This window comes from Artibeus jamaicensis, unplaced genomic scaffold (assembly GCF_021234435.1).
Source record: "Artibeus jamaicensis isolate MK-2021 breed Jamaican fruit bat unplaced genomic scaffold, CSHL_Jam_final contig_233, whole genome shotgun sequence".
NCBI lineage: Eukaryota > Metazoa > Chordata > Mammalia > Chiroptera > Phyllostomidae > Artibeus > Artibeus jamaicensis.
Window position 1 is genome coordinate 4485898 of NW_026521486.1, and position 26088 is coordinate 4511985.

The 26088-nt window shown below is 55.0% G+C and overlaps 1 protein-coding gene across 1 annotated transcript in view; it reads right to left on the bottom strand.

The window, feature by feature from the left end:
* Positions 1 to 1038: 1038 nt before the first annotated feature.
* The window catches only part of SREBF2 (sterol regulatory element binding transcription factor 2), a 56538-nt gene continuing 31488 nt past the window's right edge, over positions 1039 to 26088 (bottom strand). Inside the window, exons 6-19 of the mRNA XM_037160750.2 lie at positions 25454 to 25568; positions 25079 to 25260; positions 23424 to 23616; positions 22660 to 22841; positions 19775 to 20051; positions 18132 to 18301; positions 11816 to 11984; positions 10266 to 10383; positions 9425 to 9534; positions 8132 to 8264; positions 5346 to 5514; positions 4078 to 4263; positions 2308 to 2419; positions 1039 to 1944 (exon numbers count right to left, since the gene is read on the bottom strand). Of these exons, the coding sequence (XP_037016645.2) occupies positions 1724 to 1944; positions 2308 to 2419; positions 4078 to 4263; positions 5346 to 5514; positions 8132 to 8264; positions 9425 to 9534; positions 10266 to 10383; positions 11816 to 11984; positions 18132 to 18301; positions 19775 to 20051; positions 22660 to 22841; positions 23424 to 23616; positions 25079 to 25260; positions 25454 to 25568 (2337 nt within the window). The 3' untranslated portion in view covers positions 1039 to 1723. The remainder of the gene's footprint in view (positions 1945 to 2307; positions 2420 to 4077; positions 4264 to 5345; positions 5515 to 8131; positions 8265 to 9424; positions 9535 to 10265; positions 10384 to 11815; positions 11985 to 18131; positions 18302 to 19774; positions 20052 to 22659; positions 22842 to 23423; positions 23617 to 25078; positions 25261 to 25453; positions 25569 to 26088) is intronic.

A 26088-nucleotide genomic window follows, 5' to 3' on the forward strand; every position in this document is an offset into this window, starting at 1 on the left:
CAGCCTTAGGGATTTACAGGTGCTGGACTCGGGTACGACTTGAGGGCCAGTGCGTCTCCTCAGAGGCTCACTGCCTCTAGGGAGGATGGGGAAACTGAGGGGTGGCCCACCCAGTAATGGAGAGTGGTATCTCAGAGGGGTGAACACCAAGGGCTTAGCACCCCAAATCCGAAAGAACCGCTCGCTGCTGTCAGTTGAACAGCCAGCTCTGTCCTGGCTGAGTGACCACCGATGGCGCAGTACCACCCTTCACCCTGGGCTCTGTCCCAGCCCTGGGGTGTGTGCCAGGCAGCTGGTGCCAGAAGGAAGCTCCAAGTGACATAGAGGGAAGGCCTGTCCTCAGTCCCTGGCCCACTGAAGGCCAAGCCATGCAGCCACCCGGCTAGTCGCCACAGCGGTCACACTACAGACCCTCTCACACTTCGTGCAGGGTGGTACCAATCTGTTTATTGAATAACCTTCATCCAGGACATGGTGTAGGACTGATTCCACATCAAGGCTGCCACAGGTGCATCCCCCTTTTCAGTGAGAAGCCACCCCCTCCCACCCTGAAACAATACTAAGAAAAGGCACAGTATCTACACGACACAAGGGCTGGCTCGCCCTGTGGCCAGGAGCCATAAATTAGTGGGGGGGGAGGTCAAGGCAGGGGAAAGAAAGTGGGTGTGGTCCAAGCTGCCCCCCTCAGGCTCTGCAGAAACAGCCTCGGAGGAGGCACCAGGCCAGGGATCCACAAGCGGGACCACTTTTCCGCAGGACTTCTTTCAAGGCAGGGGCCCCATTCCTAGTGCCCATCCCACAAAGGGGCTTGACACTGGGGCGCCGGTCCCTATCACCCTGGCTTATTTTCAGATGAAGATTCAGGGATAAAAACAGACCATGGAGGTAGGAGTTGGGTGGGAGGGAACTGAGAACCCATGCTGAGGGAGGACACTGTCCCCAGTCCCAATGGGCGGCTTCATCTCTCCCAGTCCCTGGGCCTACCCTGAGCTTGGGCTAACACCGCAGGGATTGGGGGAGTGGGAAGGAACAGGACAATTAAATAAGACACCATTTATTTTTTAAAAAATTAAAAAATAATGCCGACATTATTTCATCCATTCCCGGGTTTGCCCCGTCCCCTGCCACCTCCCCAGGGCCGGCTCCCCCACTTCCCTGGCTGTCCTGTGTGGTAAAGAAAAAACAAGGAACTGGCTTTGGCAGCACAGGGGAGGGATGCAGACCCAGGGAGAAATAAAAACGCCACAGCAACTTAGTCCCGCATCACGGCAAACCCAAGCACACTGATATAAAAACGTTCGTATAAAAAAGGGGAGAGGGCATGCTGGGCACAGTGCCAAGGGCAAAGTGCTCTGGTGCCCAGAAACTCATGTCCCCAGAGGGACAGCCTGATAAAAACAAGGAGCAGGAAAGGGGGGAAGAGACACACAAAGAGAGAATCTTGGAAAGGCTGGAGACGGGCTGGCAGCCTGGGAGCAGGACCCCCTGCTGCTGTCGGATCAGGGCACCCCCGATTCTGCCCTGCTCGGCCCTGGACCTTCGCATCTCCCCGCAGCCCAGGGGTCCACTGTTCTGAAGTGGTCCACGAGCCTTGACAGTCGACACCTCGGAAGCTCAGGCGCATCCCCCAGCTCCGGAGGAAGGAGGGAGAGAGAGACTGAGAGACAAACGGAGAGACCGGGACAAAGGGCAGGAGAGGGCCGAGGCAGGCAGGGCGTGATGGTCAGGAGGCGGCGATGGCGGTGCCGCCCCCCAGCTTGACAATCATCTGCTGGCAGTCGCTGCAGGAGCGTCGGTCGCCCACCTTCTCCAGGGTGCGAGCTGCCTCAGCCAGCAGCACCGCCCGCTGGCCCGGGGAGGAGAGGAAGGAGAGGGGCAGGTGCCGGCAGGCCAGCAGGATGGCCGTGGCCCGCTCTCGCTGGCCGGGCCAGGTGTCCACCTCTCCTGTGGGAACGAGGAGGCAGGTGTAGGAACCGCTTGCTGATAGCCACCTAGAACGCAGGTCCTACTCCTGGGGCTCGATGTGCACTCGGTTATTCAGTCCTCACGTGGCTCATCATGTGGCGCAGTGAGAGGTGGCCCGTGCTGCCAGTCTGGCTTCTGCACTGGGGCAACATCCCCAGCCCTCCCCTCCCCACCCTGTGGCTGGACCCACAACCAGCCCACCCCCACAGCACCTTCACAGACCCTCCCAGGCAACATACCAAGGCAAGCCATGGGCTTCTCTCACCCACCCCACCTCTGAGAACACGGCCGAGTGCCTCCCCTGCTCCGGCAGGGCCTGCACCAAGCCGTCGGGGGACTCACCGTGCTTGGTGCTCTGAGCCGTGCGCCGCCGCAGGCTGTGCTCCAGCAGCTGGTGGGTGCGGGTGGGGCTGGCCCCTGCCATCAGGCGCACCGTGGCTTCATGCAGGAACACCTGGGAGGCACAGGGGCAACGCAGTGAAGACCCCGGTCTTCTCCAGTCTGTGCCCCAGGTGTATAGGTGCCATTCCCTGCAGCACCGCCTGCCACCTGACGACACCCCTTCTCTCCACGCCACCTCGCCCTGCTCACCCCTTGAAAGCAACCTCTGCTGTCCTCGCTCTGACCCAGTATAAGCCAGAAATGTGGAGGAATGGCAGCAGCAAGGAATGCAGCACAGGCCAGCTGGCAGGGGGAAGCCTCAAGTATTTGGAGGCTGCCTCCATGTTGAAAATAGGACAGAATGAGAGGTGAGGACAGGAGCAGTACTGGGGGCGGGATGGCTGGGCTGGTGCCAGGGAGGCCCAGGGCCCTGTTTCTTCAGAAGGAAGCAGAGTCCAGAACGTTCCTGGGTGAAAGTCTGCAGCTCTTCTGTAAATACAAGTCATGAGAAGGGCGAAGGACCAAGCCTAGGCCTCTTAATTTCTTGAAATCTCAAGGTTCTTTCATACGTCAGTATCTCAGAGTGGGGATTTTTTTTCCCTTTTAAAGATTTTATTTATTTTCAGATAGAAAAGGGAGGGAGAAAAAGTGGGAGCGAAACATCAATTTGAGGGAGACACACCGATCAGTTGCCTCTCCAGCACCCAACCCAGGTATGTGTCCTGACTGGGAATTGAACCTGTGACCTTTTGGTTTGCAGGCCAGTGCTCAATCCACTGAACCACACCAACCAGGGTGGGGAGGGTCTTGAGCGCGCCCTCAAAGCAATGGGGGAGCCATTAGAGGATTCTAACAGGGTTGGGGTGGGGTGGAAATGCTGCTTCAAGGGAGGCCTGGTAGCCAGCCCTGCCCTGAGCAGACCGAAGAAGGGCTGCCGAACCGTGGGGCACACTTCCTGTTTCCGGTAGGGGCGGCTCTCTGGTGATTCTGTTTTGTCTGCTGTGTCTGTCCTGGCTCGCTGAACACAGTGGTCACAGTGTAGCTCTGAAGGTCCCACGGCACCCTTGGGTGACAGCAGCCTCACCGGGAGCCCATTCCCTTTTTTGCACCCTTTCCCCTCACTGACACTCTGGCCTCCTCACTTGAAGTTTGTGAAGATAATTTAGGCAAAAATATGTAGAGCACATTACTCTAACCAGCAGTAAAACAAACAAACAAACAAACAAACAAACAAGGAAATGGTTTAAGTGCAGTCAGCCCAATTTTGCAAATGCCCTTGGAGACCTATCTCAGTCACGGCCAAGGGGCTGTTATGTGGACAGACGCGGGCAGCAGACCACAAGCTCCCAGTGGCTCAGAAGCGTTGGACGTAGTCCTAAGGATAGTCAGTCTCTGAGGCCAGCTATGAAGGCCAGAGGAGACTTTCCTGTGTCCTGCCCACCCCTCTCCGGAGGGGCCGGAGCCCTTTCTATCCCAGCCTTTGACTGTGAGGCACCAGCCTCTCAGTCTGCAGGCTCGTGTGGCGTGGCCTGCTCACCCCACACTCTGGGGCCAGGCACGCGGTCCGTACTCAACCCGCAGGAGCTGAACAAAAGGATACACAGCATACAACCAGTGCATGCCAGGTCAGCTGGGTGACCTCCACAGACCAACTCCTCGACCCCATGCTGGTGCTGGGCTGGGCCCTGGGGACCCCAACCTGCCTTCCCTCACCAGGTAGCTGGGTCTCACCTTGCGGTAGGCTGGGCAGAAGCTGTGTGCCAGCCTGCGCAAGCTGCCCAGGTCCCGCTGGAAGCCAGCCAGCTCAGCACCTGACGCGTGGTAGGTCTCTCCCAAAGCCTGGCTGGCTCCTGCCTGCTTTTGCCAGAGTGCCGTTCGCAGCGACAGTAGCAGATCAGAGGTCAGCAGCTGGACCACCTGTGGGGTGGGCGATGGAGGAGGAGACAGGCTGAGTGCTGGGGCAGGGGTCCCAGCAGCTCCAGGACGAAGCCGCCCTGCCAAAAACAAACCCTAGCACTCCGTAGAGGTGAGCACTGGGGGGCACCTTTGGGTGGGGCAGTTGCCTGGGGCTGATTCTGAGAGCCATGAAGCTGGATGGGGTCTCCCTCTTCTGGGCCCACTGTCCCACACATAGCCACCACCCAGGAACATGGTCCTAAGGGTGCTTGCAGCCTCTCTCTTGTTCTCCAAATCTAGCTGGTTCTGTCCTGAAGATCAACAAAGGAGAGGCACAAGTGGGGTGTGGCTCCCCCACAGGCCTTTGGTCTCGGGCCCATTCTGCACACTGCCTGTCCTGTAGGGCTGGCCTGCTGTTCCAGGTTCACCCCAGTGAAGTCCTGGGGCACTGGCTACCTCTAACTAGAAGTGCCAGCCTGGCTGGCACAGACCAGTGATGGGCTCAGAGAGTCTGACCCTCTGGGAAATACTCGTCCCTCCTCTTCTGGAGCAAAGCCCTGCGCCTCCGGGTGAGCAGACAATACTGCACTTCCAGTTGTGTGCGCTCCTCCCTCCCCTCCTGGGGGCTGCATCCGGGACCCAGCAGAGTCCTCTCATAAGGCCAGGGTGGGAGGTCTGGAGGCCGGGCAGGCCTCTGTGATGCACTGTGGGAACATTGCACGGGTACTGCCAGAACATGCAATGCAACTACAATGCACCACAGCTGCCCGCCACGAGGGTGCAGCCGGTCCGATCAGGGTGCGTGCGTGTGAGGGGTGGGGTCCACTCTGAGGCTGGCCTGTAAGCTCTGTGGGGTCGTGCAAGCTGCCTGGAGCAAATGCAGAGCCGAGTCTGGGACTCAGGTGCAGGTGGGACGTGTCCGCCCCCAGAACTGAAGAGGGGACCCACCTGGGCTAACAGACTACATTTTGGGGGAGGGGCTGCTTGCTTGGGCTCTGGCTCTTGGACAGCCTCACAGGCCAGGTCAGCTCAAGGCAGGTCAGAGTATTCTTACCCACCAGGGCTGGGCACCTCCCAGAGGGGCCAGATAAGCCCCGACTCACGTGGTTGAGGGTGGGGTCGCAAGTGGCCCCGCTGACGTTGAGGCTGCTCCACAGGTGACCGCTGGCCCTCTCACAGTGGCAGAAGCAACTCTGCGGCCCATCTGCCTTCCCGGGTAGCGAGGCATGCACGGCTCTGCAGGTGTGGAGGACGGCCTTTACCAGGGCGCTCCTGGGGAGTGGGGGGGAGGCGGGAGGAAGGCAGTCAGTACGCATCGCCCGGGTAACACAAGGAACCTGCTTAGGTAACCACCACACCCCAAACTGCCAGGACGTGTGGGTCTGTTGACTCAGATGCTGCCATAGCCCTGGCTGGGTGGCTCAGTCGGTGGGAGTATTGTCCCATACACCAAAAGGTTGTGGGTTCGATCCCTGGTTAGTAGGGTACATATGAGAGACAACCAACGTTTCTCTCTCTCTCCTAAAACCAGTAATAAAAAATAGTCTTAGGTAAGGACTTAAAAACAAAAATACATAAAAAACAAATGCTGCCACTGTGGTTCTGAGCGCCCAGCTCCAGGTCTGAAACGCCAGACCCAGGCCAGGGTGGGCTCCCCACGCCTGCAGAACTTCCTCCGAGCGCTGACTTGCCAGTGGGGGCCTGACAACAAATGCGCTAAATGCCGGATATACAACGGTGGGCAGTGCAAGAGCCATGAAGAAGGTCACTCAGAGGAAGAGGGTGGCACTGGTGAAGAACAGCCAAGAATGTCCTCTCTGGAAAGGTGACACTTGAGCAGAGAGACATGAAGGAACGAGGGGAGTAAACCGAGTGAGTTCCAGGGAGCAGGGCCCCAGGCAGAGGAGCGGCCTGTGCAAAGGCCCTGGGGAGCTGACAGGGTGAGAACACCCAGCAGTCGGTGTGGCTGCAGAGGAGGAAGTGAGGGGAGTGGGGAGGGCGAACTGCTGGGCCAATCATGGCCCTTCCCAGCCCAGCCCTGGCCTGTCTCCCATCTGCCTATGGCCCTGCTCCGGGCAACCAGAGCACATCCGTTCCTTTCTCACTCCTGCCCTCTGCTGATGGGGCAGCCTCTACCTGGAATACCCTCTCTCACCCTTTCCCAGTCCTGTCTGACACTTGTTCCACCTCTAGGCCACCTTCTCCTCCCTGCTAGCTCCACCTCCTGTCCCTACAAGCCTCCCCTGGCTGCTCAGTGGGTCAGGCCCTTTGAACCCATCTCCATGGCCCCAACACCAGCTCTTAGGTTATGGGCGTCCCTCCTTCACTGGACTCTCAGGGGATGATCTGCCTGTGGCCCAGAACCCCTCCCAGTGAAGAGATACACTGGCCGCTTCAGGGAAGCCGCCATGGCAACGGCCCCCCACAGAAGAGCGCCTGTGCAGGACGGGTCACTGCCTACCTGCTTATGACCCTAACTTGCTACCTGGCTCTCTGCTGCCTCCCTGAGCCTAGAATGGTGCCAGCATCAGGCAGCCCCCCGCTGAGTTTGCTGAGAAAATGGAGCAGTGGAGACTGCACAAGGAATCAGTGGCCCGGGCTCAACCATCAGGACTGCCACTAAGGAGCCACCCACCTAAGACGGCGAGACGAACAATCTGTGTCTTAGTTTCCTTGTCTATCCAGTGGCCATGATACCACTTGCTGCTGTCTATGGTCACAAACAGTGTTGGCCTGTTATTTGTACCTGCTTTCTAAGAGGTTATTCCCCCAGGAACTGACATTAAACTCTCTGGAGAAACTTAGCTACTTTTCATAGCGCAAACTGAGGAGAAGACGGCAGAGGCTGGGCTGGCAGAGGGTTTTCACAGCACCATTATCCCTGAAGGGACCCCAGAAAGTCTGACTGTAAGGGAAGGCATGCCTGCTAAGGGTCTTGGCTGCAGGCTGGGCTATGCTGCTTAGAAGTGAGGCAACTTCAGGCAGTTTCCTTGCCAAGCCTCAGTGTGTGGCTGGAAGACACACACAAGTTCAAGTGCTAGTACAGAACTCGGTGCAGGATGGGTGCTCACTGGCCAGGGCACTTAAAAATGAGTTACTTAGCACTGGCTGGTGTGGCTCAGTGGATTCCGTGCTGGCCTGTGAACCAAAGGGTCACTGGTTCGATTCCCAGGCAGGGTGCATGCCTGGGCTGTGGGACAGGCCCCTAGCAGGGGGTGTGTGAAAAGCAACTACACAGAGATGTTTCTCTCCCCCTCTCTCCTCCATTTCTCCTTCTCTAGAAATAAATAAAATCTTTAAGAATTAAAAAAAGTTAAGAAAATAAGTTATTTAAGTAAAATTGGGTGTCAGGGCTCCTTTAGGGAACCTGCTCACACCCCCTTTTCTCAGCTCCCTCCTGGTAAGAGTCTGCTTGGCGGGAAATGCTGTCTGCAGCCTTGGCCCCAGGACCGACCTCCTGGAGCCTCTGTGCCCCTCCCCTCAGTCACACCCGGTCAGAAGCGACCAGTCAGCAGGCCAAATGCCCGCAGGCATGAGTCCCCAAAACAGAGTGTCAAAGATGCTGGACTAGCCCATCGGCCCGCAGACCCCCGCACCGGCCGTGAGCCATCACCACACCACCCGGCTCCAGCATGAGTTTCTGAGGATGCTGGAGAAACACACCCTCCGTCAGCCCTGGCTCCATGGAGGCCGGGGGGCCCCCAGAAACAGCACCGCCAGCTCTGAGACGGCGCACAGACAGATGTGCTCACCAAGCCCCATTTCTCCATAGTGCCCCGGTCCCCCCTCCACCATTTGGTCCCCAGGCTGCCTGACCCTTCAACCCAGGGGGTCCCCCAGCATTTGGTATTCCCCTGGAGAGAAGTGAGGGTCAGGGAGGCTTACGCACTCGGTCACTTCCAGGGCCTTGGGGACACGCTCTACTTCAGTAAAATGAGCACGCACAGCCACATCATCTCCTTGGAGCCAGCTGATGGCCATAGTGATCGCAGATGTCCACCAACGACAGACGACGTCTGGACCTGGGGGGAACAGCACCAAACGTCCCTCTAGCACCCACAGAAATCAGACCTGTGGCACTCGGCCTGCTGGCTGCACCCAGTCAGTCCCCATGCGGCATGTGCTGTCTTCACTGTCCACACATTTCTGGTGGGAGCATCCCAGCGCCTTTTGGCAATGTGTATTTAGAGCCTTAAAAATGTTATTAACACTCCTATTAACCTGGTAATCCCATTCTGGGCAATCTATAAGCTGGAATTGGCCTAAAAAGGAGAAAAAAGCTTAACAAAGCTGTAGCGTTATTTCTAAGTAAAAGGCTGGAAACAAGCTGAATTCCCAACGGCCACGACAAACAGTGTTTCCAAACTCTCTGCAGGAACAGGCTCACGTTAGCACCTTTTAGGTCTTCTCTTCTCTTAGGGCTACTTTCCTCAGCTGGAAATTTATGATGCCAGTTTCCTCAAGATGCAGGGGAACGGACGCGCAGAGTAGAAGGCCTGAGAGCACGCTTTCAACTCGGAAATACCGACAGGCCCCGAGGTCACTGGTTGCCGGGGGGCAGCTGGTTTTCTGGGACCCTTCCCTTCCCAGGGAGAGTGACCAGAAGGGAGCTTGACACCCTCTTTCTCCCATCAACCTTAGAAGCACAATAGGTGGCAGCTGATGTGCCATCATCCTGATGGCATTTTAGGGACAGAAGCAAAGAATGTCCTGGTCCAATTCAATCAGCAGACTGTGCCCTGTCACCCAGGGCCATGACAGCTGGAGCAGCACAAACGCCCAGATGACAGGTCTTTCCATCAGAGCGTCTGACCCAAGGGCAGCCTGGGGTGGGGGCCGCGTGTCAGAAAGGTGGGTTCCCACCAGCCCCTGGTGCTGCACCACTTGCTGCCCACTCTGGGTGTCTGGGAAGGTCGCTGAGCTGCCCTTCCAGCCGGGACCCGAGGGAGACATCCATCGGCTCATCCCACTCCCAGGAGAACCTGTTATTTCCTGACCCCAGAATGCTGCCCAGCAGGGGTAACTGGGTCAGGGCTTTGGGCAGGGTGCGTGGATACAAACCTCAGATCCAGAGAAGATTCCCGAGAGCGAATTCACAACGAGCCCGGGACCATGGGACAAGGGGCTGTGAAGGATGGGATTAGCACCCGAGGCCTGGGGCGCCACCCTGCAAGATGCTTACCGAGGGCTGACTTGAGCACCGAGCTGCTGGAGAAGGGCGGGCTCACAGTCCCCACAGAGTCCACAAAAGAAGTAAGCAATTTCAGGTACTCCAGAGCACTGGAGAACTCACTAGAAAGAAAAGGAAGAGCCCCACTTACATCCAAATGCACATAAGGACCACACTGGTAGCCTGGCTCTCTAGTCATCCGGCTCCGAGACCCGGGATTGTTCCTGGACCCTCCTCCTCCACCGTGCCAGGCACACCAAGCTCTGCCCCTACGCCATTTGCGGGGCTTCCTTCTTCACACGTTACTGACACTCTTCCCTCCCCCGCTGGGAGGACTGGGCTCTCTCTTCAATTCCTGGTCCCCAGGCCTGACGCCTCCCCTCAAGGCCCACTTCAAATGTCACCTCCTCCCACAACTTTTCTGAACTGCCGGACAGAATGCCCTCCCCTTCCCTCTCAGGTGCATGCAGTCAGGATGTGGGCCTCGTATGAGAGTGGTCTTCCCTGTGAAGAAAAACGGTGTAAAAATAACTGTTGGCACGGTCTGGGTCTCCAGGTTCTGTTCCTGTCCTTTTAATAGGCCATTCCTCACTACCCCAAAGAAATCAAATCCCTGACCTGCTCTGGGAACTGATTCCACTGCAGGGGCGGGTGAAAAGGAGCAAAGATGGGAAAGTGACCTAATCAGTCTGGAAGACACGGGCCGAGGCCGCGCTGCAGGAATGAGCACAAAGGAATCACTCCAGTTCCTGCAGACCCGGCCCTGGGGCCTGTGTCCTTCTAGGAGCTCGGGCCTCACAGGTGCCCTGGAGCGTCCTGGACGTCCCAAGGCAGGGCGTCCTGGGGACATTACCAGCTCTCTTCTTCCTGGTCTCCGGCCTTCTTCTTGGCCTGCGGTTTCACCAAGGACTCCACAGCTCGTTCTAGCAGGTTCTTGCAGAAGGCCTGGTGGACCTGGGCAACAGGGTCGGCTGAGGAAGAGGAAGATCAGAGGAAGAGTTAAATGGGTTTCATGGTCGCTTACCTATGTGCCCATTTTGTCTCTACGCAGAGAACAGAGGGCAGCAAGAGGAACCCAGGACAGAACAGCCCCATCCAAAGCTCAGAACTACCTTGTTAAGGGGTTGGCAGGGGGTGGCGGTGGGGAGAGTGGCCAGCCTCAGAGTGCAGAACCCAAGACTACGCGTGGCTGTGCACAGGTTGTAAGTGCGTGCACATGTGCAGTGTCTCGGCACTGAGCTCAGCACTTCCGGTCAAGGCTGGGGGCTGTAAGGTGGTGGCCGCAAGCCTTGTCAGAAAACAGAAAATGGGAAGGCAGACCATTCCCCCATGTCTCAGAGACACTATCTCTTCTCCCTGTGCCTCAGGAGGACAGACAGCTGAGGAGGAAAAGGAGGTGGTTGCTGCCCAGACATGACAAGAAAGACTCCACTCCTGTTTTCCAAAGTCTCGTCATGGGACTTGTGGCCGGTGATGGTCTGGCTGAGCTGATCAACAAACAAGGGTCCCTGCAATGCCTTCAGTAGCTGGCTGTCATCAGTTAGGTCTCCTGTCAGCAGGCTCAAAGCCAGGCGTCACCAGCCCCTCACTTCCCCTCACACACATGTGTGGGCCTCAATCTGACAAGAATGAGAAGGCAGGACACTTACGAACACGCCCTGGTGACGAGGCCTAGAACCAGAGCCTGCCAGAGGCAAGAAGGCTAGTGAACATCTCGGTGTGAACAAAGCAGTCAGTGGGAGGGGCTGAGAGACCCAGGCTGGCTTTCGCTTTCATCCTTACTTTTTGGTGCTGTACAACATTGTTTTGTTGAGCCATAAAGTTATCTTTACAAAAAGGATAGTGGCACCCCTACTCCCCAAAATGTGTGACACACACAGCTGCACCTGTGGAACGTGCCCCACTCTGCAGCACAGAGGCGAACGGCACACAGGGCCGCTCCAGCCTAAGTCAACCGGCCCAGCCCTACCACTCTGAGTGGGGAGAGTCGACTCTAATCACCGTCAAATACCAGGGACGGCAAGCCAGCGTCCCCTCCAGCGCCTGGAGCCCCGTGCCTGCCACCACTCTGGGTGCTTCATGACCGCCTGTCACCTATTGTTTCCTATTTATGCCTGTCTGCTTTCCAGTGGGACCCGGGCCAGCAAAGAGCAACTCCACGCATCCCTTGTCTCTCCAAGGCACCCAGAACAAGGGCGAGAGGACAGTCTGACCGATGGAAGGCTCTGAACGTCAGAGGAAGTTGAGCCACAAACGCAGCGTAGCTGCTGATCAGGCTCAGGAGCCCTGAGCTTCAGGAGACACTGAGACGCCCGCGTCTCCACGGGCTGGGGCACAGTCACCCTGCTGTCCTGGTGGTGACTGCGGCTCTCCCCGTTGCAATGGCTGCAAAGGCGTTCTCACCTGGGTTCCGCTGGGCACAGTACAGACTCTCCTTGGCAGCCGACTTCACTGACCAGCTCCGCTCCATGAAAAACTTCTGGCCAAGGGGGTGGCAGAGCCAGCGCAGCGAGTCAGGGACAGCACTGCGCTCGGGGCCACACAGACTCTGGGCTCGACTGAGGAAGTAGCTCTGTGGAAGGACAAGGACCACAGGTGACGCCGGGGTAGCGGTAGGCTTGGGACAGGAGATCAGTGGGAGGGCTGGGACCCTCACATGCCTAAAAGTAAATGCCACCACTGAAAGCAGGGCAAGCGGCCCAGTGACCAGCCTGTGAAGAAAGGCCAAGAGAGACTTTGGAAGCTGCTCTGCCAGGCAGTTCAAAGAGCCAGCACCGGGCCCCTCCTCTGCCCACAGGAGAACGTGCACTCAGGGCCTCGGGAACAAGAACCACAGGGACAATGCTGCCTACCCACGATTTCAGAAATTCTGACGCTTCTCACCAAGGGCATTTTTATTCTAAACCATGCTGTCTGACATATAAAGCCACCGGATACAGGCCAACTTGAAAGTCGGGCAGAGAAGGATGCGGGGAGGAGCACAAGGCACAGGGAGCTCAGGAGCCCAGCGGAAGGGTCCCCAATGGTCTCTTCTACCCTGGCCCCCACCCCAAGGGGAGCTGTCTCCATGTGAGGTTCAGTCTGATGGTTCTGACCTTTCCTGGGCTCTAAGCAGCCATCAGCTAATATAACAGCTGCGAGAGACTTGAATGCCAGGATCAGAAATAGCACCGCCAAAGTGCCACTCAAGGAACGTGGACCGAGAGGGCTGCTTCTCTCTGTGGGAGTCTGGAGGCAGCCGCCTGAACGTGAGAGGAAACGACCCGGCCAAACCGCTCTCCAGACACACTGATATCACCACGGTGCTCACGGGGCCAGGCGGGACATTTCACTCGAACCTCTCACCACGGGCCAGAGCCTTAGTGGCCCTTCCTCCTCTTTGCTGGCCCCCACACCTGCGAAAGGGTCCTGAAGGGCAAATGCAAAGGGATCCCATGACCTCCTCCTGACCCTCAAGAGAGCATGTGCCGAACGGAGCTCACAAGGGCAGCGCTTAGACAGCAGCTGGGCCCAGGCGGAGGCTGGGGTGGGCCGGCGGCAACACCAGGTCCTCTGGAGCCGGAGAACCTCTAAGAGCTGGAAACTCTCCAACTCTCCCCAACTCCCCCTTGAGCACCTGCCTGATGGCTGCTCCAGGGGGAACTGAGGACCCTGGCCCAAATGTGACCCAGCAAAGGAAAGTAGACCCAGAACCTGTTTGGGTTGTACGGAAAGAGGAACCCAGAGAAGCCATTTAGAAAATCGCTAAGTTAAAATACATTTTTATGCTGTATTCTTTAAAAAGAAAAAGAAAAATCTTAGCTATAAACAAATCTCAGCTGGGTCACTGAGTCTGAGTTTAGTGGTTTGAATTAATAATAAGTATAAATCCACAAATAGTCACCCACAGTACGGCTGCTAGAAGGGAAATTGAGAAAATAACTTCTGTTGCTCTTTTAAAAATGTTCTTGGCACTAACACCCCATGAAGACCCCCTCCCAGAATTTTACAGACACCAGAATCCACCAGACCCGTGGCCCAGGAGACCCTGCCCATAACTCATCAGCTAACTGCCGGTTGGATCCAGTGACGGAGGTGCGAGACTCAGTAGGGTTTAGATCCCCAGGGCCGCCACGCACTCTGGGCCGGTCCTAACTCCACACCGCCTGACCTGGTTCTCAAACAGTGTGCCAACGCACCGAAAGCACTACAGTGAGCTTGCAGGGGTGCTGCTAGAGGTCACATTTTTGAGGTCAATACGGCAATGCTCAATGTGAGTCGGGCACCGTGTAAACTACCTGATGGAGGTAGCTCAGTCTCAATGAGACCTCAGCGACTTTCCTTCGGATGATATCACATCGCTCTGAAGCTGACTTTGTGAAGGTTGTAACACACAGCAAGTGGAAATCGATGTGGAACAAAAAATGAATGAAGTCCAACCTGACTGCCAAGTTCAAGAAGGCACACGCATCCCATTCGTAGGTAATTACAGTTAACAGTGAAAAAACTTCTTCTTTCAATTTCGTGTATTATTTTTCAGTGGCTACTAAATTGTTGAGATATACTATTTATTAAGATACTTGTACCAACCTAACAGACAAAACTGTTAGGTATTTCTTTTACTCCAGGCAAACCATGAAAAACTGACTGAGACACAAAGGGCGCCATGAACTGAGAAAGACAGGGAACCTTGGGCCTAATCCATTTCTAGGGGCCCCCGGGCGCCCCAGAGCCCGACTCACTGGCCAGCTAAATACACTCGGCTGAAATCAAACCTCTCCCTCTTTTAGAAAGTACCGTCTGGGCCTCTTCACCTGTCCCTTCCCGAGAGAAGCAAGCAGATGCACGGGGCGCTTATCCTCCTAGAGGTCAGGCCCTCCCCTCCACCACCGGACTGAGGACGGCCAGACGCCAACACCCCCCACGATCTAATGTCTACGTGGTCACCAGCACAACCACTTCCTAGAGATGTAACCCCAAGTGCGTGAAGACCGTGTGCGAGGACGCTCCCTGCCCCAGTTTGTCACAGGCAGAAATGGCTCAGTCAACAGTGGTACAAACACATGCTTACAGTACCAGGTAGAATAACGAGGTGATGGAGACAGAGGCCCAGGACTTAGGCTCAAAAAAGCAAAACAGGGTTTCTGGCCCTGGCTGGAGTGGTTCAGTGGACTGAGCACGGGCCTGTGAAGCAAAGGGTCGAGGTTTGATTCCCAGTCAGGGCACATGCCTGGGTTGCAGGCCAGTTCCCAGTGGGGGACACATGAGAGGCAACCACACCTTGATGTTTCTCTCCCACTCTTTCTCCTTCCTGTCCCCTCTCTCTAAAAATAAATAAATAAAAACATATTTTTTTAAAAACAGGGTTTCTGGTGCAATCATGTTAAATAAACTATAGCGCGTGTATGTCAGTACGTGCAGGAAGGGAGTTCTGAGGAGGGACGCAGCACACGGTTCACCGAATACTTTCGGTGGTGGGTATGGGAGTTCATGGGCAGGGACAGTTTCAGGGGAGCCACGTTCCTGATCCTCAGCCGCCACACACGTGTCTCTCGCAAATGGGCTCGCTAATTCCCTTCAAAGGACAGCTGTGTCTCAGCGAAAAGAAGGATGGAAACCCTGGTGGAATTTTTGGGATGACGAGATGATCTCAAAATTTGTACGGGAGGCTGAAGAGGAAACACTAGCCACTAAAGCCAGAGGGGTGACACCTCCACGTATCGAAACACACAGAGAGACTCAGCCACTGTGGCGTGTGGTGTGAGGGCGCCGGGGCAGACCACAGCGTCGACGCGGACCCCCATACAAGGACCACTGGACTAGGAAAAAGTAGCCTCAGTGCAGTGGGAAAGGACAGTCATTTCATTTCTTTTACTTCTTTCAAATCTGAACAAAGAAAATCATTTAATGCTAAGCCCTGACAGCACACGCACAGCAATGCCAGAACTGTGAATGAGTGGGACGAACCTAAGCCAATATCCTCCCATAAACGCACACAAATTGTGCGCAACGGCCCCCCCCAAACAATGAACAACAAACAAGTTAGGCAAACTCGGTCCTTCCCCCAAATTCATCCTGTGATTTTCTGCAGACTGGCAGCGACCACAGGAGCAGCGGAGCCGGAGTACGCAAGGGCAGGGAGAGTCGGCATTCCTGGAAACAACCGGAGTCCACGGCACGTCCCTCCCAGATGGGTGCGGGAACTTCCTTCCCCTGCCCAGTGGGTGGTCCTGGAGGAGCAAGTAGCAGGGCTCAGCAGGACACAAGGTGGTAACAGAAGGACAGATCTGGGGCAGGGACATGTCCATATGGGAAAGAAAGTAGATCTGCACCCCTACCTCCAAATCACACAAAAATCAACTCCAGATGGACTGTGGGCCTCTGTGTGAACGTACAAAATAAAGCACCCAACATAATATAGGAGACTATCTTCAGGACTTGGAGGTAAGACGAAGATTTAATAAACAGGACATAAAATGTCTAACTGTAAAGGGAAAGACTGGTACCCTGGAATTCATGAACATTAAGAAACTGCTCATCCATTGACCCGCGGAGGGAGAGAACAGGCAAGCCCCCGAGGGGAAAAGACATGAGCCACGCACATACCAACCCGGGGCGGCCACAGGCCAGACTACCGAGATCTGCTCAGGGCCATGAAAAGCCAGGCCCCCGGGATAAATAATAGGTAAAAGGCTTGGCCAGGGTTTTCACAAAAAAGTCTACCCAAACAGCAAACAAACCACCCAAACGGCCAATGCAAAGGTGCCGAACATTATTAATCACCTGGGAAATGCAAATAAAACCACAGTGAGATACCAGCAGAAGGGCTAACAAAACAAAGTTGGCACACTCGTGCGTTTGGTGAGGACGCAGAACAACTGAACCCCTACCCTGCTCACAGAGTGGAAGTCAGAACAACCACTCTGGAAAACTGCCAGGCAGCGTTTGCGAAGCTGAACCTCTGACCCAGCAATGCCATTCCTAGAAACGCAGTCAGTCGTGTATTTACTCAGCGAGAGATGAACAGAACGTTCACTCACCACTCACAATTACCAAAAGCAGGAAACCAGGCCAAAGTCCACCTACAGGAGCTGTCCTACAGTAGACACTACAGGGATACCACAAAGCAACGGGAGTGGACCTTCTACGGCTGCACGCAGCACGAGGGACGTTACACGTGACACCGAGCAGAAGCCGCCTGACGCCCACGGAACAGGCTCTGTGACTCTTCCTGTGTAGTTCAGTACAGGTCACCTGGCCCTGCGGATCAGGGCGCTGGTTACTCTGGCTGGAGAGCCTGGGGGAAGGGCAGTTTGCTGACTGCAGGGGGGCCCAAGGGAGGCTTCTGGGGTCTTGGCTGCTTTCTGTCTCTTGCTCTGTCTGTTGGTTACATGGGTGTGTTCCCTGTGAAGTCACTGAACTGTCTCCTTATGATTTGTGTACTTTCCCACATGTACACTGTAGTTCAATAAAAAGTTTACCGGAACAACAAACAACAGGTAGATTAAACTATGGTGACAATTCACGACAATGGCTACCTTTGTAGGGGGCAGGGTGAGTGGCAAAAGGCTGTGGGAGGCTTCTGGGGTGATGGGAACCTTCTACTTCTTGATCTGCTTGGTTGTTACATGGGAGAGTTCGCTTTGTGAAAATCCATCAAGCTGTAAATGTGTGCATCTTTCTCTATGTACATCACGCTTCAATAAAATTAACATCTTCAACATACCTTCTGGGGGCAGAGAAGCCGTGTGTGAGGACAGTGGCTTCGAGCACTGGGACAAACAAATGGAACAGAAGAGCAGCCTGGCCATGCCCTGCTCTCAGCCTGGGTTCGCCTTGCCCCGAGAGCCCCCGCCCGCCCTAGGACCGGGTCAGGACCCCGGTGCTCTCCGGGTGGCCAGATCAGCCCCAGCTCGCGCTCATCCTGCCATCCTGAAGGCCTGCTCCTCATCTGGATTCCCTGCCAGACTGCTGCTCCTCAAGGACAGAGCAAATGTCTTGCTCGCTGCTGCATTTTCACTCCGAGAAGTGCCCAGCCCAAGATAATGTTTGCCGAATGACTGTTTTATCTAGGGTCATGGGAACGGGGATGAGGCACACCCTCTGTCACCATGGGCCACGTTCCCGTCCAGTCGGCTCCCAGAGCCACTACTGACATATGAAAACAAACGGAGACGTGACAAACACAGCCAAGGCACTTGGCAGCCTGCCTACCAGAGTAGGCAATGAATAGAACCCGCCTGTCTGCTGGAGTGAGAGAGAGAGAGAGCGCCTGTGGACCAGCATGGAACAGGGCCTGTGAACCACCTCTGGGGCCTCCCAAGGCTGGTCCACACCAGGCACCTGGAGGCTCCTGACGACCACAGCTCCCACCCTGGTCTGACCTGGCTCGCTGCAGACGTGCACCATCTTCTATTTCTGGATCCAGTGACACGATCAACACGAGGTACCCAATAACTAACTCTTTCAGCAAATAAATGAACCAGAGACACAACCAGAAGATTCTAAGAATTCTTATCACCACTCGACGAGCAGAAGAGTCCAGATTAACCTTTGAATGTGGGTCACTGTCTCACCGAGTGGATCGTATCTCAGAGTGGATCGTACCGACATGCCCTGCTTATGCTGGTGAGAGCCACGGCGGGCGCACTTCAAACTGCTTAACTGTTCTGAGCACCTGGAAGGACCCACTGGGCCCCTCAGGCAGTCAGCGCCGCAGAAGGGAACCGAGGGGACTCACCGCCAGGAAGCCCAGGCGGCCTCCACACCGGGTCCTGAGCCCCACGGCGGCAGTCAGGTGGATCTCTGCCAGCGTGCTTGGCGGGATCTTCTCCTCCGCACACTCCGCCAGGTTCACAGCGCACAGAGCCATGTGGACATCCGAACAGGCAGATCCCGCGGGGAGCTTCCCTGTGGGGGCAGACGCCAACGTTAACACATCCCCCGACCCGAGGCTTTGCCTGCTTTCTCTAGCGCAACCAGAGCCATAGCAGAACCAAATGAGATAGTACGTGGACTGTGATCACACGGTCCTGGACGGGGTGCTGGGTCCTGCAACTTCCTAGCTGCATGTTTCTTTCCATCCCCCAGAGGGGACAGGAGAAAATGGGCCCCGTGGCACATGTATAAGGGCTGTGATGACAGGTTCCATAGGGGACTCAGAGGGGCACATCGTACTAGTTCCCGAAACAGTGTCAGCACCGCAGCAGTGTTCTGCTGACACACTCCCGTGTCTCCGAACTTTGCAAGAGTGGTGATGAAAACCTTTAAAATGGCCTGATTTGTATTCATTTTCACTTAAACAGACCCCAACACAGTGTGTAACAACGTGCCCTTTCGGAGGAGGGAGTAACACAACGCCGAGCAATGATGGCCACACGTGTCCTGGGTCAGTAGCTGGATGGCAGGAGTGGCTTATACTCCCCCCCACGTGAGGGCAGCCCCGACAGCAGGCTGAAGTGACCTTACAAAGGCACGTGGGCTCATCAAGGCTCTCGGGCTTTCACCCTGTTACTTGCTTTGGTCCTCACGACAGGACGGGGAGGTGGCCAGGGTAAGCAGTCACCTCACCTCACTGAGGGACAAAGCTGAGCCTCAGGGTGGGCCCGGATCGGAGCTCCAGGCGGGGGCAAGGCCTCTGCAACCTCCAGGCCTCCCGACCTCCCCCAGCTCTGCACCCTTCCCACGGGGCCGCTCTGCCTCCCTGGCCTTTTCATCAGTGGGAGACCTCGGCCCCCACACTTCATTCTGCACAGGTGGTAGGTGTCCGTTTGCCCTGGAGGTGCCCCCAAGCTTTCTCCTTGGGGGGAGGGAGGGTGGGGACAGTGTGGGAACCACATGTTGGTTGCCTCTGTCCCCTTAGTCAGTGCCGTGCACACACAGCACAGCCCACAGCACTGCAGAACTGGTGAAGGCCACACACCCTTCCATGCAAAGCCAAGACTTTCCAGAAAGTCTTTCGTGGAAAACCTCCCCCAACAAGTACGCACCCCCAAGGGAGCCCGATCCTTCTGCTCCCTCCACCACACCGAACTGTAATCCACTTGCTGACCTGTCTGCTTCTACTGGAGCAGGAGTTTGTTGAATGAAATAAATTATCATGTTTCACTGGATCTAAGATGTCAACAATTTTAAGTTTCACGATTAATTTAAGTCCACTAAGGAAAAAACACTGCTGATGCACCCACAGCATGCCACTGTGTAGAGGACGCAGCCCAAGTGTAGAGATGACAATGAGAACATCTGTGAGCGCCTTTAACTGATGAACGACAGTTACAAGCCACCCTTACAGCTGTGGATGTGGCAGAAAACCGGCAAACCAAGCCAGGGTGGGAAGGTGGCTCGGGGCACCTTGGGGCAGCAGGCAGCGGTGGTGCCTCTCACCTGTGATGTGCAGCTGGTGCAGCCTGTGATAGGCCAGGGCTGCATCCCGGGCACTGGCCTTGGCTTCGTCCTCAAAGCCCGCCGTGGTGGCCGGGGCGGCCCGGCGGCACTGGAAGACCTTCTTGAGCAGCCAACGTACCAGGCGCAGCTTCTGCAGGCTGTAGCGGATCACGTTCCAGGAGAGGCTGCAGGCCAGGTCCAGGCGGGAGGTGGGCAGTGCCCGGCCCAACACCGACAGGCAAGTGTGCAGGTTGGCGGCAGCAGCCGTAAAATCCCCCTAGCACACGGCAGAAGGTGTGATGCTCGCCAGCCTTGCTTTGGCTGTTTTATGTTCTAATAAAAAATCTTCCTCGCCCTGGTTGGTGTGGCTCAGTGGATTGAGCACTGGCCTGAGAGCCAAGGGGTTGTTGCAGGTTCGATTCCCAGCCAGGCCTCATGCCTCGGCCGTGGGCCAGGTCCCCAGTGCAGGGTGCGTGGGAGGCAACCACACATCGATGTTTCTCTCCCTCCCTTCCCCTCTGTCTGGGAATAAATGAATAAAAGCTTAAAAAATTGTCCCCCTCTCCCTTCATGTTCCAGAGTATCAGAGTAACACATGCCCCATGAAGAAGCCCCGGGGAAACTCAGAAAGCTGTGAGAGGAAGGGAACCGCCCGCGCCGTCACCTTCTCCCACGGCAGGGAGGACCGCCGGCACTTTAACGTGTCTCCTCCCAGCCTTTCCACTGTATTGGGATTGAACTGTGCCGGCACTTTAACGTGTCTCCTCCCAGCCTTTCCACTGTATTGGGATTGAACTGTTTCATCTCTGAGCAAACGCTCTTCAGAGTTTCCTACAGTCACTTTTATACACAAAATGATAACATGCGTTTAGATAACTTAGGTGACCTTTTAGGATCTCAAAGTGTGGTCCCTGGAGGTAACCAGCAGCATCAGCCCCTGGGGTCTGTTACAAATGCAAATTTTTGAAGGTTTTATCTATTTATTTTTAGAGAGAGGGGAAGGGAGGGAGAAAGGCAGGGAGAGAAATTTCAGTGCGTGGGCTGTCTCTCACACACCCCACACTGGGCCTGGCCTGCAACCCGGGCATGTGCCCTGACTGGGAATCGAACCGGCAACCTTTTGGTTTGCAGCCCACCCTCAATCCACTCAGCTACACCCGCCAGGGCAGAAATGCAAATTCTTGACGTCCCATTCCCACCCTCCTGGGCCTGCAGAACCTGAACCTCCCAACCCTTCATGTGATTCTGAAGCCTGCTGAAGTCCAGGAAGCACAGTTTCGGCAAATACAACAAAAGACTCCAACCAAGGATGTGGATGAACTAGTCCACTGGACTGAGAGAGTCTACGGACCTGCGCTGAAGCCTTTCTCTGTTTCGCTCATCACTGGGGGTTCAGAGACTCAGGCTACCCTCTTGGGAAACTTGAAGTAATCTCTCCTCTCCTTTCCCACAACAAACAGCGAGTATGAAATCTGTTCTTGCCTTCCTACATCGTTACAGGAGAGCGGATTATTACAAGGGGAAAGTGGATTCCCCTCTACAGTGCTGATGGCATCCTTCCGGCCAGGAGAAGCACCTGTATTTACAGATTTCAAAGGAGGTGGCCTTCCTTTGTCCTTCCTGTCCAGGAAGGTCGGCTGTTCCCAGGGCTCAGCCTTTGGCTCCTGCCTCTTCCGAGCCTCCTCAGGCAGCCCCGCCCTGCTGCAGGTGCAGAGCTTCCAACACACTCTGGTCCCCACCCTCCTCGGCCCCCACGGCCGAGGTCTGGTGGCTTCTCATGGTGTAGGGCCCTCTCACGGCACTGCCAAATACCGTGGCTTAGACAAAGTCCACATTTTCCAGGCTCCTATTTTTGAGCCAATGTCATTGCCACTTTCTTTCCATTTTACATCTTAGATCTTCCTTGACATGCCTTTCAATTCCATGTCCTCGCCACCTTCCCCCACCGTCTCCCTTGCATTTTTTGTCTCTCTCCAGAACCACACTCTAAACACAGACTGAAACCTGCCTCCAGGATCTATGTCCTGGGATTCTGTTCTCTGGGGACAGTCCCACTTCAAGGGGTAGGCCTCAGCAACCACAGCAGCCGTGCCCCAGGTACAGGGCTGGCAGACCCAGGCTGCTCCAGGAGGGGAGACCAGGCCCGTGTTTTTTTGCTGCTGCTGCTGCTGGGTGTTCTGGTTCTTGTGCCTCCTGAGACAGGGATGTTCAACTCTTCCTTCGGGGCTGAGCTGCTCCAGAATCCTACCTGTAAACTGTCTTGTTGATTTAAAAAAAAAAAAAAAAACCCAAAAAACAAAAACAAAACAACAACAAACTTCCAGCTAATTTTCCTGCTTAAAAATCTTTCTGGTTCTCCACAGAATTGGGGGAAAAGCCCCAGTCGGTTGCCAGTCAGAGCCCTCCCCATCTGGGCCCCAGCTACGCTACCGGCTTCGGCCCTACTCTCTCCTGACATTCCTCACACTCCAGGCACACCCATCTATCTGACATTCCCCACACTCCAGGCACACTCATCTATCTGCTACTCCCCACATTTCCCATGTATTCCTGCCTTTCACTCTGTTTGGCAGGTCCTTCCTGCCTCTTGACCATTCTGCTCAAGCCCCAGATTCCCTCGGTCAGGATATCTCTTCTGTTCCCAAACTCCTGCAGCACGATAGACTTCCTCTGTCATCCACGTGCGTGGAACCATTTACGCACGGGTGCCTCTGCTCCACTGCCCTGGGAGAGTTTAGGGGCAGGGTCCCTCCCTCCTCTCAAACCCCCGCTTTCCCCTGCAAGCACCTGCCATGGGACTTTATTCACTGGGGTACTTAATGTGACTTGCTAAGTCACTGGCTAATCCTGGTGGAGGAAGGGGAAAGGTGAACGGCGGAACTCACCCTGGCGAGGTCCAAGTCTGCCTGCTTCCGGTGCCTCCAGAAGGTGACTGAGGAGCGTGAGTGTGGCCGGATCACTGGCTCCCCGTGGACCAGCAGCTTCACAAAGACACTCAGGACAATCACACCATTTACCAGCCACAAGAGGAGAGTTGGCATCATCCAGTCAAACCAGCCCCCAGAACCTAAAGAACAGCTCTCAGTCAACTGGAGAGGAAGCCCCCCACTCCCCACCTTGGAGCAGCCCTGGGACTGCAGGGCACCTGCCTGACCCCTGGACTGTGACAGGAAAGAGCCTACTAATTCATTTGCAGAAGGTTGGACAACAAGATCACTTTATTTACTAACAACATCTAAATGCTCACGACAGGAATAACTTGAGACAATTCTACAATCTAAATAGGAACCCTATAATCCTTATCACTATGGAGCCAAGTGCCACAAAAAAATCTTTGTCAGCCAAGGGGGAGGTCACAGGTTTTAGGACTCAGGTGAAAACACCACATCCTCTTTCAAACAGCCCCCGACCCCATCCCTGGGGGATTATAGCAATGCGGGTTCTTGGATTATTTTGCTCTAACTAAACTCAGGTTTGCTCTGTTACTTCCAAAATGTGACTTATGCCAGTCCCTATCAAAAGCAAGCAGGTCAGGGTCACTACCAAAACCCTTTGGGACCTGGTGGACAAGCTGAGCAGTTTGTACACAGGGCCCACCTCTTCCACAGCAAGCCACCCGTGCTGGTGGCACAAGGACCCGTCTACCCACCTGACTCAAGTGACAGTACGCTGCGGCCGGAGCCTGAGTATGGGTGCTGGTCCGAGTCATGCGACCCTCCCCACTGCAGCAGGGCAGTCAGGGGGTTAAAGGACAAGCACAGGAAGGTGAGGACACACAGCAGGATTCGGGAGCGGTCCACCATGCCCAGCGCTATGGGAGGAGAGTCCGGCTCATCTTTGACCTTCAACACAGGGCCATGAGGTTAGAGTGCATGAATGCTGCATGGGTTTCTACAACATTTTACTTTTACATAGCTCAGAATCAGACTGTGAAATTTAAACTGAAGACCACTGAGCCAGACAGGAGTGAAGCTGGGAGGAAACTGCGACTCAAGCCCAGCAGCCCTTGCCCTCCTGCCGCCTGGGAAAGAACACATGCTGAAGACCAGAGGCAGACGAGCGGCACTTTTCTGGCAGGGCTCTACCCCAACAGGGCGCACGGCACGGCTGTTTCCTGTGTGATTCCGCCACAGGCAAGGCTGACCCAGTGATGGAAGTGGAGCAGTGGCCTGAGGCTGGACAGGGGTGTGTACATCACCTGCACGGGTGTACAAGGGAGCTTCGTGGGTGATGAAAATGCTCTGTAGTAGTTATATAAATGTACATGTGATAATACTGTACGATACTGTAAAACAGGAGCACTTTATTACACATAAATTATGCCTCAGCAGAGTTGATTGAAGAGCATGGATCTATATACAGGGGCTTGCCTGTTTTAAAACCATAGCACTGCCCTTTTCCTGCCCACTGTACAGAGGGAGGACTGGAGGCAGAGGCCTCGCCCACCCGGGAGCCCCACGGAGGGAAGGAGGCTGGGCTCGGACCTCCCGACTCCCAGTGTGCGTGAACCATGCCCCCTCTTTTTCAATGTTTTAAAATCATCTGAAAACTTCTTATGATGTTGAGGCTTAGCTAATTTGATGCATATGTCATATGGCCTTTTGTTATCAAATAGAACCACATTTATAAAATATTTGGAAAAAAAACCCCACCAGAGTTTCCTTAGTAAAACTAAGTATATGACACTATGAACACTTTGGCCAAAAGCATACACTGGAAGGGAGCTTTGTGCAATCAGAGTCAGAAAGCGCCAACGTTGAAATCCACTGCAGACCCAGTGGACTCCGCAGATTCCAGGAAGATCATTAGGCTCGAGCCTCTTTTAACCAATTCCATTAAACAGCAATTGCTGGGGGGGGGGGGGCTTTCTTGGTCCATTAGAGGCCCTTGGTTGGAACGCTATTTGTTAGACTGCACATTGTAATCATTTCCAGAAGAGGGCCCAGAGGCAGCTTCATCCTAAACCAGTGATGAACCTCACACAGTGGTCTTGCTAGGCCCATTACAGGCGAGGGAAGTAATTTTTAGCTCTGGATCTGGCCCTCAGTCCTCTTGGATGGGCCCTTTCAGCATGACCAGCTCAAGAGGACTTCACTGAACCAGTTAAACAGCCCCTACTGTTTCCCCCCGCAGAGTCGGTGTGCTCTTTCTTTATCGTCCAAGATTTGGCTAATTTCACTGAGTTCCTGCTCCTACCCAGCCTGGGTCCTCTGAACACCAGAGGCACCTGTCGGTGGCCTCCCCACTGCTAACTTCGGAGACATGGGAGAGATCCAGGGGCTGGGAGACTTTGAAAGTTCATACCTTTGCCTCATCCAACAGAGGGCTTCCGGGCTCAGAGTCGATGGAGTAGGGAGAGAATCCAGCCTGGGACCCCGAGTCAGAGGCCGGAGGGGACATCAGAAGCACATTCTGATTAAAGTCATCGATTTTCAGATCCACATCATTGTCCACCAGGCTGCCTAGGTCGATGCCCTTCAGGAGCTCTGCAAAGAAAACTCTATCTGGCAAATGGTGTTTTCCAGAGTCCTGCCTGGGCTGGGCAAGGGGTACACAGCCCCTGCTCCTGCTTTACCCCTGGAGGCACCTCGTGTGCATCAGTGGGCCCTCCCTAGTACCTGGCACGGGACTTCACCTGTCACCAGGTCTGACAGCCCTTCCCTCAATGAGCATACTCACTGTTTTTCTGACTTGCCAGCTTCAGCACCATGTTCTCCTGGCGCAATTTGTGATTGACCTGCTGCAAGTATTTGATGTAGTCAATGGCCTTCCTCAACACACCAGATTTGTGCATCTGGGAGGGAGATGGGTGAAAACACAGCAGCATCAGTGCAGGCTGCACGGCAGAGAGAGCGGAGGCCCAGAGCTCGTTCATGACAGCAAGGAGGATCTGGAGGGGGTGCAGCCAGGTCCAGATGCTGGCTCTCCCACTGATCAGCTCTGCTATCAGGACAAAGTAGCCGACATCTCTGAACCTCACTTTCCTCCTCCTTAGGATGAGGATAAGGATAATTATGTAAATCATAGCATGTAGTGAGGGCTCAAGGGGATAATACATGGAAAGAGCTTAGCTGCTGGCCTGGCACACAGTGATACTTGATAAATTTAGCTCTATGACTACTTCCTGTAATAATCCTGGCACCAAACAAACTTCAAACAAATGACAAAAAACCAGAGCACTGCTGGACAGTTTATCTTAAGTAAAGGTGTATCAGGTACCTTTCAGATTTGTAGGCTACAAAGGAAAGTGAAATTTTCTTCCAAAATAGAGATGAAGAACAAATAGGTAAAAAAAAAAAATCTAGATACCAGTG